Here is a 13,514-nt window from a genome sequence, read left to right as displayed (position 1 = left end):
GAGAATGTGCATGCAGCAGGTGCCACTTAGACAATGTCCCTCGTGGGAAAATTGTTCACTTGCCCAAGCACCCTTTTACAAAGATGATGATAACCATGCAATGCAAAGGGAAGGTACAACAAGCAAAGAAGGCCAATGTCGAAGACAAATGTCTAAACCTGTAGAATGCTGATCAAGTCGCATAGGCAAGCCTGAATCTAAACCTCGAGAGATGACTCCATGCTACTTGAAAAAATACCACGATATCAATCCACAATGCAAATAGATCAAATGGATAAAGGAGGAAGATCTGGACCTCCCCAATTGAAAGAGCAAGGAAAATTCGGCCACCAAGGTAGTTGGACTGTACTTAAATCTCGAGAGATGGCTCCAATGTTGACCAAGTGTCATAGGCATGCTTGAAACTCAACCTCAAGAGATGGCTCAAATGCCATTCAAGTATACGAAGGCACCACCACTAAGGTAGCAGTCCACTTGTCATGAAAAAATAAACTAAATGTGTGGAAAATGATGGTTAAAGTATTAAAATACCTCAATTGAAAGGAAAGAAAAACAAATGCCAAGAGAAGAAGGATACCCAAAACCTGAGAAGAAGGATACCCAAGACCCGATCTCGAGAGAGAAAATACTATCTCAGTCTCCATGTTGATGGAGGTAATACTTATCAAGGCAAGAACCGAAAAATAAACCTTTAGCCTAGGTAGGACCTGCAATGTTAGACCTAACTGAAATACATAACATAGCATGAAAAGATCGAGAAAAAAATCAAAATACCAAATGTTTCATATTGAGATGATTTAGATGTTGTGAGAGTGAGATGGAGCTAAAGTAAATGAAAGAAGGAAGTGAGCTGGGGAAGACTTGGAAAAATATGTCTAAGCCTAAAGTTAATGTAGCCTAACTAGCCTGAGGTGCTTAAGAATAACCTAGGACTCCTAAGAGACTAGCCTAGGGGAAGGTAAGGACCAAACTAGTTAGATATACTATGAGGCATTAATTGAGGGGGAGATCCAAGATCCATTGCACTGAAGGCCAACCACGGATGAGCACGAATACCAAGGGGTGGAGAAACTACACTAATTCCCTAGGGAAGACCCCCTCTCATCCTCCTTGGAGGGGCACTACCACTGTCGGAAGGGGCTAACGTTGGTTTAAGAATGGGGATAGGATTCAGCTTTGGTGTGGGTAGGACACCCTTAGTTAGGGATGAGGTGATTTTGGGTGTGGGTCTAAGACCCTTGGCCTTTGAGTGATAATTGTCATCTTCATGGCCCGATTTTTGGCAAAATGTACAAAACCTATTCTTTTTAGGCAAAGAAGTGCCAAGATGGTCTTTGTGAGGGTGTGAGCGTACCACTCCCTTTTCCCTTCAAAAAAGGAGATTGACCATTGGCATCAAAACGTGTTCCGTGTTTAGGGTCAATTGAGGAAGGCGGAATTGGGTCTAAATGTGGAGGCAATTCCTTTCCACTCCTTGTTTCCTTCAAAGGAGGTGACTCATCAGCACCGGATGGAGATTCATACATTTGAGCAACCGAGGAGGGTGGTACAATGTACAAGAGAGGGATTCCCCACACAACAAGACCAGAGGATAGAGAGTAACACTCTCGCGGGTGTTTGAGCTTTCTGGAGCTACAATCAATCCTGAATGTTGAATGATTTGGCTCACTGATTTAATACGACAGTTTTGCTACAAGATAAAAGTCTGTAAAGCAGGGAATATCTCCAATATCTTCCTCAAAATCAGGTAGAAGTGTTGAACTATAGGCTTATACTATAAGACGCCCGACCCTGAGACGTGTATCCCTGTATTATAACACTTTTGTATAAGACACCATTTCAATCAAAGAAAACAAAAGACAAAACCCTGTAAAGCAGGGAAGAGAAGCAAATTACAAGTATTGGAGCTGTTCAAGGGAGCTCAAATCAGGAATTGATCTTGTTAACATATTTCGATCCAGAAACCTGCCAAAAGAGATAACATTGAAGAGGTATCAACAAATCCAGAACCAAGCAAACAAAATGGGACAAACTTACAAGTATGACATGGCAGATAAGTTAGCTACTGCAGGATCTATGAAACCTTCCAACTGCATAGAAGAAAGATTCCTGTTGCAGACAATAGCAAATAAATAATACGGAACAAGATGGCCAGCATAATAAAACATAAGAAGATGAAACTTAAGTATACATGCTTACACTGCAAGAATTCTGTGTGGTACATCAGAGCTACAAGCTATCCAGTCCCAAGGGTAAGGCAGGCATGGATCACCAGTCCACTGCAGCAATTTGAGTGTATTCTTGAATGCATAAATTGCATCGACTGTAAGTAAAACTTTACGTCAAACTACCTCTTAACTCCCTAACAACTAATCAAGAATATTGCTGGAGAAATCTCAGTTTAAAACAAGGAGGAAAAGAATAGTTTTTACTTAGAATCTCCAAATTCTCATTTTGGTTTCAAAAATGAAGGTCAATAGCATACCATCTTGCTGATATGTTGCACTATTGAATGGTACAATGCTGTAAAGCTCCGCTGCATTTATTATTGGTGGAAGGTTGGATAACCCAGTCCTTGTGAGATTAATAACTAAGCCTCCTGATACTGAGGTGAACACTCCTGAATACTCAAAAGTTTTCAGATATCCCACCTCACTTTCAAGGTTCAGTTGCTTAACAGGCATATTATTGATGATAACATCAAAAGTTCGAGCTTGTGTTAAATTTTCAATTTCTGCAAAGTAAAGATAGATGGAATAGTTTTCAGATGATCTATATAATGGCAAATACAGCTGCAATACAGTATCAGTTGTGGTGACTGCAGTTTCCATCACTACAGCTGGCGGGTTTTCCATAACTTCTGTGGTAACAGACAAATTTGTGTTCAAGTTTTTCAAACTCCTGTTTCTCTTGAAAACCTTACGATCTGATTCCCAAATTCTATCATATTTGTCTAAAGGCATCCTGCAAGGAAGAAGGACAAAAGTTCTCATCAGGAAGTTAGCATCCCAAGCGATACTAGAAAGGCCTACTAAGATCTCCAGTAGACAGTTCAACACTGACTGAAAATGAATAACAATGACCATGCCATTTTTAACTGGAGACAGTTTAACACTGATTAAGAATAAAAAACAATATTTAATGCCATTTTACATCCAAAGTTCGTGCATTAAAAGACAGAACTTGTACTAGAAACTTCTAATTCAAGCCCAAGCCTTGAAAGAAATGGGCCTGTAGTATGAAATTCTTACAGAGCTTAGGGTTCTAATATCACTGTGACCTAGAGATCTTAATTCCATGCTATTGAAGTCAAGCTACATAAAAGAGGTTCAGCATGGATGAAAGAACTCACCTAATAGAGGAGTATTTAACAGCCCCAAAGTTGATTCTGTATTCTTTCTTGAAGTAGGTGTCTGCTGTGACAACAGTGTACATGCTGGCAGCAAATATACGAAGTTCCAGAGATGAGATAAAGGGTATACTATCGGGGTCCAAAGGGGCAACACAGATACTTAATGTCTGCAATGCTGCAAACACAATAATTTCGACTGTCACCAGCAGTGTTGCATTCACGTTCTCAACCACAGTCCCATCAATAATGTATTGAAATACTGGAGGCTTATTTTTCCCATCATAGTTCCCATAGGCAAAAGTTGCCCTTATTAAATATCTATTCCCTGTGTCAACATTCAGCGTGTAGCAGCTTTTGGCTTGGCTGGTAAAGTATCTGACTGTTTGCATGTTGCGAGGAACTTGTACAAGGGTAGTATTTGCACTGTCACCTATATGAATGTAACTCTCATCAGACATCCAGATTACTCCAGTCTCAGATGCTGTGTAGTTTGCAGGGCATCCACAATCTAGGCTTAGAAACCCTGTTTGAACAGAAAGCCACCACACTTCAGCAACTCTTTTTCACATATTCACATGACAGCTCTGTTTTTCCTGAGTTCTGCTGCTAGAATGAGAATTTATTTTGTAACATGTCCCACAATTGCACATGCATAGAAGGTAGCTAATGGAGATGTTGAAAACCATTTTTTAGCTGGAGCCCTAGACATAGATGATATATACACAGACATTGGAGCCAGGTATAAAGCATAACCAACTATAAGGACCAAGCACAAAAATGAACCAGCCACTTCAGGAGCCTAAAAATTCAAAGAGGGGTTAAAGAACGCTTTGGACATTACTGATGGTTGTGTCTGTTGTCTCCAGAGACACGGATTTCCTGCCTCTATTTTTGACACATGCAATCCAGATACATCCTGCAGTGTTATTCATGAATGAAGGTTCTCTCTACCACACTTTTTCAAACTGCCACCCAATGGCATTGTCATATCAGTTTCCAGATCTCAGAAAAGTGATATGGTAGATGGCTGAGCAGCTTCTGTTGTGCTTTCTCCATTACCAAAGAAAAGCATAAACCTAAAGGCGGTCTTATATACCAAAAGATCTAATTTTGTGAGTAAGGCCTACTCTAAGATTGAGGGTAATATAGATGCATGTTTGTTCCTACTGTTGCTCTCAACCCACTTATGCTCAAATAACACGAGAAGAAAGTAGAAGAGAGAGACTAAACTTCTAAGCTGAGTTCTAAACCCTGCATTCAGAATCCTGAAGCTTCACTGACTTGTACATTATTGGATCACAAAGATGTGATGCTCGTCTCATGTCATGCTGGTCAATCATCAGTTATCCTATGTTCAGAATACACGATAAAATCGATTGTAATCTTTCTTGGACTGTTTTGGGAAAAATCAATTTGGTTGCTTGGTCAAATAATTTGAACACTTTATAAAACCCTATTGCAGTTGGCCACCTCATAATACAGCACACAATGATTGAGGCATCCTCTGAGACTGTCTCTAATCATGTGCCAAAATAATTCAGTATGTATGTTGTAGGCTTAGTCATGAGGGCTTGTGTCATGCTAAACAAGTGAACTTGCAAAAGTGAATTTCTGGAGCACTAGTAGGTCCTGTAAGTCCTAGGAATCCAACATATGCTGCATGAGGTTAGGCCACATTGTGTAATTCAGACCATTAAGATAAGACTTATCACTAAACATATGCTCAGCTGGAGCAACACGGTGGGATAAGGAGTGAGGGATGTGCAGGAGGCGAAACATAAATGGGCACTCCATGCGGCACCAAACTGCTCACCATAGGAATTCCAACATTGTGGATAGAAACAGAAGCAACATGGTGATTAGAAATGAAAGCAATTGCCAGAATAGAATAGGAGGGCCTACTAAACATTAGCATGTCTGCAAACTTTGTGGTCAATTGAGTGATAGTTGGGGCTTGACACGCATAGGATGAATATCCTAGCATTTGAGCTCAATGGGGTGCATGATTTGGGGAGTGGAACTCTTCTCATCATCACACCTGGAACACCTGGCTGAAAGGGATATCACTTATGAGTTGCATGCCTAAATGAATGGGAACCCCCGAGTGCATAGGTGATGAAGATAGGTCAAAAGAAGGACGGTGGATTGGAGCAGCGGAAGATGAAAGGATAGGAGAAGAGGGTGGGATGGATGGGTTTTGAATGTGAGAGGGTGAACCAAACACAAATTCATCAGAAGAAACTTGCACATCTTAGAAGTTACCTGTCCTTCTACCTCTATGACCTCTTCTTCTCAGGTTCACATAATGGTATGCTTTTGAACCTATGTGATAACTTATGCCCAAAACCTGCATGTTAGTGGGAGTAACAAAGGAAGGACTAACAGAATACGAAACATGCGTACATGACGACTCTGACTCTGGAATATATGAAAACATGAGATAGCTCAACATGCCTCATGTCAGTGTGTCCCCCAGCTTGTAGCCCCAACCATTGTGCAGGTTATGCTGAATATGCTGGAGGGGTATAACATGCAGAATTCAGGATGGAAGGATTTCAGCTCCTGATTGTCCATCGAATCTCTGTCTCAAGACATCCAAATATTCTTCACATATTATGTGATAAAGATCCTCGTGAATGTAAAATTCCTGGGTGCCAATCCCTCAAAGCCTATAGAGATGGAGAAACAGGATCCGTGGAGCGTTGCCCTATGAAGGATGAGACACCTCTAAAAGTATTTCGGTGTGCCCTTGACAGCCAAGATTTTTGAATCAATGCTCTAGTGTCAATCAAGAGCACCTGGCGCTCATACAATTGAGGAAATGCTAGGGCAAACAAAGAAGACACTAAGTGTATGACTCAAAAAGCCACAATCTTATGAATGCTCAATGAGGGAAGAGTATATAGAAGAATGAAGAATGATGCAAAGGGACCTCAAACCTCTGTGTCTCGAGGACCCAGGATGAGGCTAGCTGATGTAGGAGTAGGCATTGGAAATAGCTCTAAGAGTGTGTTGCACCCTAATACTGATCCCACATGCAGCAGTAGCAGTCCACCAAGACTGGAAATGCAAGCAGCAAACCTTCTCGAGTAAAAACGGAGGTCTGGAGTCCTCCGTAGGGGTAGCAACAGCAGTACATCAGATCAAAATGATGGCAGCATGTCAAGGCTGCTAGACACAGCTGACGACAGCCTCCAGCAGCAGCACATGGTCCGAAACGGAATTGTTGAAGCCATCAACAGTCCAAATAGCAGCAGGTCCACAAGGTGACAAGGAAAGGTGATGACAATGACAGGCTGAATGGTCGCTCAGCAGGTCTCAGAGCAAAGGATATTGTGACATCTTATGTCTACCTAGAGGTTACTTTTTCTAGGCCACAGTTTCACATGAGGAGGGAAACTAAGAACCAATTGGCACAAGGGTATGCAGCCTTGAGTACCTTGGATTCTAGATGTGCTTATATGCAGTTCTAGGAGCCAAGGACAAAGTTTGTGGCTATTTGACATATAGTGATGATGATCTCCCATATGATCCTGAGCAAGGCCTTGATTCAACATGCAGTTGTATGTGCAAAGCTGGGAGCTGCACCTATAGTGACCCAGGCCTTGTTTGAGACTCTGCTTTTTACATACACTCAGGAAACCCCATGGCTACACATGCTCAAGTCCCAAGCCACTGCCATTTTTCTAGTATAGCTTGGAGGGAACACCTTATGCACTCAGCCGTCATGAGAGGAACCAACTGATCAAGCTAGACATAGTCAAACTGGACATGGTCAAGACTTGGCAAAGACCAACGTGACCCTTGGGTACAAAGATGGCCTTCTATGGGGACCCAAGACATGTGGACATGAATCTATATTATGAAATTCAGTGTTTCATTGGCCAACTTCCCACGTCCTCACACTAACACCGTGTTGAGACAAGCTAGACACCTTAGGAGCAAGCAAACTCTAGCAGTCACCCAATGCCAGCTTTGCTAGGAGGAGATAAAAGTCAAAAGATCATTATGCATACCACTGCGTGGCATATCAGGAGATCAAAGGCAGCTACATTAGCCTCTCCGCCAAAAAGGCTTCCTTTTCACAATTGATGAGGGTGACAAGCAAGTGCCAGCTCAAGACTCTACCTACTTATACTTGAGAGACGCAGAGATCATCCATCAAGTACAGCAATCTAAACTATAGAAAGAAATTCTAGTAAAATAAGTCATGACATAGATTGAAGAAAATCAGCAACAAGAATGGACTGCTAAAGAAATCAGAGTGGCTGAAAACATAGGATAAGGTCAAGGCCCTAGAGCATGAAGAGATAGAGAAAGACTACTTTTGTTTCGGAGCACAAAATATTACAAAGAAAGGTGTGCAAGGACAATCCCTTCATTGACATCGGAGATCCTTCAATCATGGTTAAAGGAAACCATTTGGGCTTACAATACACAAAAATGCAACAAAAAATCTAGTTAATGAAGCAAACTAGATTCTTTAAAGGAACTAAGATATGATGTAGATGAGCTCACACCCACTCAGCTTAAGAACAGCAAATAGTACCTAGCTAAAGTACAGATAGCACAAAAGCAATTGAACTGGGCAGTCTATAGCTAAGGTAGAGCCATCATTGTAGAGTTCCAAACATCCAAAGTAGAAGGAAGTGATCATCCTTGCCAAAGACCTAATTAGAGGGACACAACAAAGCTCCCACCATAGCTCTCCAAATGTCAGACAAGGGAAGTCTAGATCTTCCTAGCTATGGGCACAAAATACATTTGTGGTGAAAAGATTCCAAACTAATAGTACAAAAGAAACAATTGCCATTAGAGATATGGCACCTAGAAAGGGTTGAGGTAAGGGACAGACCACCAATCAATATTCTCCGAAGAAAAACTCTGCATTTATTAATCCACCCTTCCAAAATAGTCAATTACCACCAGGCTCTGCTTTTATGAAGTCCCAAGACACCATTGACCTTGGTCACCAACCAATGATACTCTCTAATTAAGAGGTGATAAATCTAGTTAACCGAAGCACCCTCCAAACATAGCCAACCCACAAGTTTCCATTCCTACCAAGGATGATCTAAATCAGGGATGGGGAAGGGCTGCCAATCCTGCAAATGCGCTGAGTTCACATTCCACGAATCACGGTACCCACCAAGGATATGGAAAACCCATCTGGTTGTGCAGAAACACATCAACATACTACAAGCCAGCTGTGGGAGCTTTCGCTCAACCGCCAAGACCTACGGACCGCTTATTGTTTCAAGCCTTCCAAGCCGAGCACTAATGGCTACCTCTCATATAGCCGACGCGCCATCCATATCTATGGGTGTAGTGAGCTTACCTCCATGCCGATCAAGTTACCTCCTCTCCCATGCACTCCGGTAGCTCCACGATTCAAGTGCAAGCTTCAAGCAAGCTCCATCCCCAAGCTCCACGCTCCAAGCTCCATCACCGCGAGCAAGAGAAGAGAAGAGAAGAGAAGAGAAGAAGAGAGGAGAAGATGGAGAGCTTCTCCTCCCTGGTCCCTCACCCTCACACACTCACTCCCTCACACTCTCACACTCCCTCTCTCAAGCACAAGCTCAAGCAAGCAAGAAGAAGAAGAAAAAGAAGAAGAAGAAGAGGAGAGCCACTTTTGGCCACACACAAGAATAAGCTTCTCATTTACTTTTCAACTTTATATACAAAACCCTAAATCCCTTTTGGGCGGTCATTCCCTTATCCCTTTTTTTTACATGGCTGGCCGTGGCCTAGGCCATTTTTCCCATTGTCCTTCTATCTTCCTAACTTCCTTTCCACCGCCCGTCTACATTTACAAATTGCACAGTGAGAGCCCGGCGCTCCTTGAATTGAACCATGATGCACTTGCGCTCTTTTACAAAAGTATTGACTTGCGCTTTTCCTTGTGCGCCTTGTTCCCTTATTTAGGACTTTTCTACGCTTCTTGCGTTTCTAGATTTTTCTTGGCGCGCCTTCGTTTTCCGTTTCACTTTGCCTTGGCCTTTGTCTTCTACTTTAGCTTTTCTAGATTTTCCACCTTGTTTGTCTGAGGATTAACACCAGCAGAGCCACATTTGCAATAGAAACCAAGCCTAAGCATGCCATCCAATTGAACTTGCAGTGATCATCTTGTTTTCCTTCCCAAGAAAGCAGCTAAGATATAGCCAACAACTCAATCTACAAGGAATTAGCATGTAACCTATCCTCTATCGGATACCAATTCACCTTCTAAAGGACACATTTCCATGAGCATGCCAAATGGGTCAAGAGAACAAAAGAAGGAACCAAGAGCTAGAAGTCAGTTTTGAGCACATGTCACCACAAACCTTGAATTTTAGTATTCAAATGCACAACTCCCTTGCCCTCAAGAAAAAAATGAACAATAGCAGCCCAAGACTGATGTCCACCAACATACATGGCTTGAAATAATGACCAACAGAGGGCAACCATGTGAGTCTCAAGCTCCAAAACAACCCCACCACCCATGCTTTTGGGAGTACAAACATGGCCCCACGAAAACGAAGAAATGTCAACATGCACGGAATCCTTTTTCTAGTGATCACTTGGACAAAGTTCAATCATGATTGTGCCTTTCTTTGCTTCATATCAAACATAATAATAATGCACTACAATAGGTTTAGAATTGTTATGTTGAACATAGTCTTTAGCAAGACTAATAGCACTTTGGTTATCACATCAAAGCGGTGTGCTAGAGAGAGAAGGATGGCCAATATCCAATAGAACTTGTTGAAGCCATACTAACTCTTGAGCCGTAAAAGATGCAACTACAGATTCAGCCTCTGTAGTGGAAACAACAACACAATGTTGTTTCTTGCTAGTCCAAGAAATACGATAACCATTGATAAAGAAACAATTCCACTTGTAGAACGCATAGATAAGTGACAGCTTGCCCAATCTGCATAGACAGCATAATAGTTTATACCATTTTGAGGCACACATGGAAGGGCCATGCCTGAGATTAAAGAAACTTATCTTCTAGCTTCTAAGAAATGCCGCACAATACTTCCTCATGGAACCACTTCATCTTGCCATCCCAAGGCCTATAAATCTAATTCAATGCAACTACTAAGAGAAGATTTAGTAGTATTAATTAAGTGTCATCAGCCAATGTTTACCCAACAAAATGGTAATTCAATGGGAGGGATAAACCAGCCAGCTACCCAATCTCAACTAGATGTGGCAACATGGTGAGAACTAGATGAGTAGCATGGGCAAAAACAGGGCACTCAAAGGACAGCCTTGTCTCACCAAATGTGCAAGTGTAAAGGCTTCAGTAATCCCACCATTCAATATGACATGTGGAGAAGCATCATTGCTAATAGTGTATATCAATTGAGACATGCATGGCTCAAAACCCATGGTCTACACAACCTTCACTAGAAAAGACCAATCCAAATAATCAAAGGCTTAGTTTCAAATTTTGGCATTAAAACAATACATAGGTACTTCAATATAAAAGTGCACTAAATGTATGTGGTAGTGTAAAAGAGGGCAAATGTGGTTTCTTTTTTCCTTTTTATGTGCTCATTTCTGGCTAGAATTGTTGTACCATCTCAAAGTCCTTGAAATGAAGTTTGGGGAACTATGTTTCCATAGCATTGCTTCTTAGAAGGAACATGCTCATATCTTTTCATTTGGTGAACCATATCTTTTGAATTCCACATGGAGACATAACTATCTAGGAGCAGCTCCAACCTAGCTTGACATTGTTTCTATTCATCTATGAGCTTGCACTTGGATTCTACTCAACCATGGATGGATTGGGTACTTAAAGGGTGCTTGACATTGACACAACATCAGCAAGCACATTTATTACTTGCTGATAAAAACAAATAATTGGATGGACAAAAAGGCTAACAAAATATGGTTGACACTCTATTACCATATAAAGTCTTTGCTATAATAGAGGACAATGGATGCACTTTGCTGATAGAGGACAATGGATGGAACACGTACTTCATGTTGAGAGTCCCTTTGTCAAGATTTATTAGATGCCCGTTAGCATGTCTTTTATCTGGACCCAAGTACCTAATGAGTGCATTACCCCAAAGAGTTGGGTATTCGGATGGCTCTCTACTGCTCAATGTCCATCACATTTTAGGTTGCTTTTTGACATACTTTGATAGTGGGGATTATGGCACAATAAGACTACGGGAGCTTTTATTTTTCAGACCAGCAGTGGAGTGAAGGCCCACACTCGATGCTTACAAGGCATGCTACTTTGGCAAGTGTCTTCATATGTTGTCGTATGGTTTGTGGAGTAGAGTATCGAAACTCTATGAGCAATCTATTTGTACGATCTTGTAGAACTTATGAGTGTTTATATACATACTAAACCCCCTTACAAGTGGAAGATATGGATTGCCCAAAACCTAGATGTGAACTTAAATGCGTGATGGTTAGGATGGGGATAAAATTAGAATGGTTAAGTATGACCTGTGTGGGAATTTAGGGGAGAACAGCAATCGTGGAGCAAGGCACGAGGATCCGCACAAATCGGGGTTCATTTTGTGGGCTTCCTACAAGCCTTTTCTTCTTTGCATTGAGGAGGGCATATTCAGCATGCTTTGTTGGCTTAATACTGGAGAATATTAGGGCTTGCTTTGGGCAAAAACACGGCTGAAGATTGGGCTGAGAACAGAGTATTTCAGGGCTGATCTACAGCAGGGCACTGCTGTCTTGAATTCTACTGATGTTATATATGCTTTGATGTCTTGAATCAAGGGAGATTGTGGGCTGAATTGATGTACATGTGGTTCACTGTTGTCCCTAAATCAAAGATTGATGTTTTGGCCTGATCAACAGCCTTATTCTCGATCTAGTGTAGGGTATTTCATGAATTTATGGGCTGAATAAGTCCAGGCTGTTCATATACATGTAGAGGACAGATTTTTCTCCATAAAAGCATTGTTTGCTATCCATCCATATTCATGTATGGTCGCTTATCTACATTCAAGGTTGATCATAGCCAGGTTAATGCTATTCAAAAGTCTCAAAAACTAATATACTTACAAACATATATGCTGATATGTATTGGTTGCAAGATTTTATGGAATACAAAGATGCTATAGTTATACTTTAAACCTATCTGTTTCCCTGTATTCAATCTCTTAACTCTTCTCTTCTCTTCTCTTTGTTATGCCTGAAAACCAATTTTCCTTAAGCTGAACTCTAAACAGGAGATATCATGGCCTTCTTTAAGCTCCAACAAACAAGGATAGAACCGGGTATAATCATGGACTGCATGCACAAAAAAATTAGGGGCTACTTTATAGCATAACAAGTTGCCTTTTGGGACTGACTAGGAGCAGCTTTGGGCTGTTCAGGAGAAAAAACAAGGCAGATCTGGACAATAACAAACAGGGACAACATGTCAAGATTGTGGAAGAGAAGGAAGGAGTCTCACTTGTAGCTTTCTTGCTTGCACAATGGGGAAATACACACAAAGGTGGAGGCTGAAAACAGTTTTCCTCTTCTTAGTTGTATAAGCCAAAAAGAACTCAAGTACAAAGAAATAGAAGAACCCTATAACTTAACTAACTAAGGTGGCATACTAACTGAGCCACGAACTAGAGTAGATAAGGATAGCTGTCATCTAGCTATTATTCATGGGCGGTGTACCAACCGCATCTGCAACTAACAAGTCGGTGACATAAATGCACAACGGTCACCCTGGCATATCACGAGTGGAGCTCGATATCTCAACACAACATACGGGCTGACATAGGTGCCTTCTCAGGAGAGAAACAGCGGTCAACATGCCTAAACTATGTGGGCTGCTTTGTGGATACAAAGGGCTGCTCTTTGAATGCAAAAAGCAAGAAGAATAGAGCTGGGAACAAGGCAAAAGAGGGCTGAATTAGAGCAGGCCTGAATTACCGAAAAACAGGTATACACTGCTATACTTCATCAAGAGAGGTGGACTGATCAAAGGACTATCTTTTCATTGCTGTTCATCTTCAAGAGAGGCTAAAGCTTGGAAAAGCCTTCATGCCTATGAATAGGACTGTTCATAGAGAAGAAAAGAGGATTCTAAGTGCTGTCATGAACTGTATAAAGAGTAGTGGGTTGTTTTCACTATTGTCCTGAAGCATAAAAGGGGTATTTTGGGCTACAATAGGGCTAATTTTTCTCAAATCAAATA

General features: G+C 41.4%; 1 protein-coding gene across 2 annotated transcripts in view; it reads right to left on the bottom strand.

Annotated features, from left to right (window-relative positions):
* Positions 1-13,514, bottom strand: part of LOC148017829 (putative LRR receptor-like serine/threonine-protein kinase At1g67720) — a 35,523-nt gene that overhangs the window by 15,613 nt on the left and 6,396 nt on the right. Inside the window, exons 2-6 of one of the 2 annotated variants that reach the window (XM_087662093.1) lie at positions 3,353-3,875; positions 2,486-2,964; positions 2,200-2,323; positions 2,038-2,109; positions 1,897-1,965 (exon numbers count right to left, since the gene is read on the bottom strand). In XM_087662093.1, coding sequence (XP_087518219.1) covers positions 1,897-1,965; positions 2,038-2,109; positions 2,200-2,323; positions 2,486-2,964; positions 3,353-3,875 — 1,267 coding nt within the window. The remainder of the gene's footprint in view (positions 1-1,896; positions 1,966-2,037; positions 2,110-2,199; positions 2,324-2,485; positions 2,965-3,352; positions 3,876-13,514) is intronic. The other variant, XM_087662094.1, reaches the window with a different exon arrangement.

This window comes from Lygodium microphyllum, chromosome 21, assembly GCF_053477565.2.
Source record: "Lygodium microphyllum isolate KBCC chromosome 21, Lygodium_microphyllum_v1.1.10, whole genome shotgun sequence".
Classification (NCBI taxonomy): Eukaryota; Viridiplantae; Streptophyta; class Polypodiopsida; order Schizaeales; family Lygodiaceae; genus Lygodium; species Lygodium microphyllum.
This window is presented reverse-complemented; position numbering and strand designations above follow the sequence as displayed.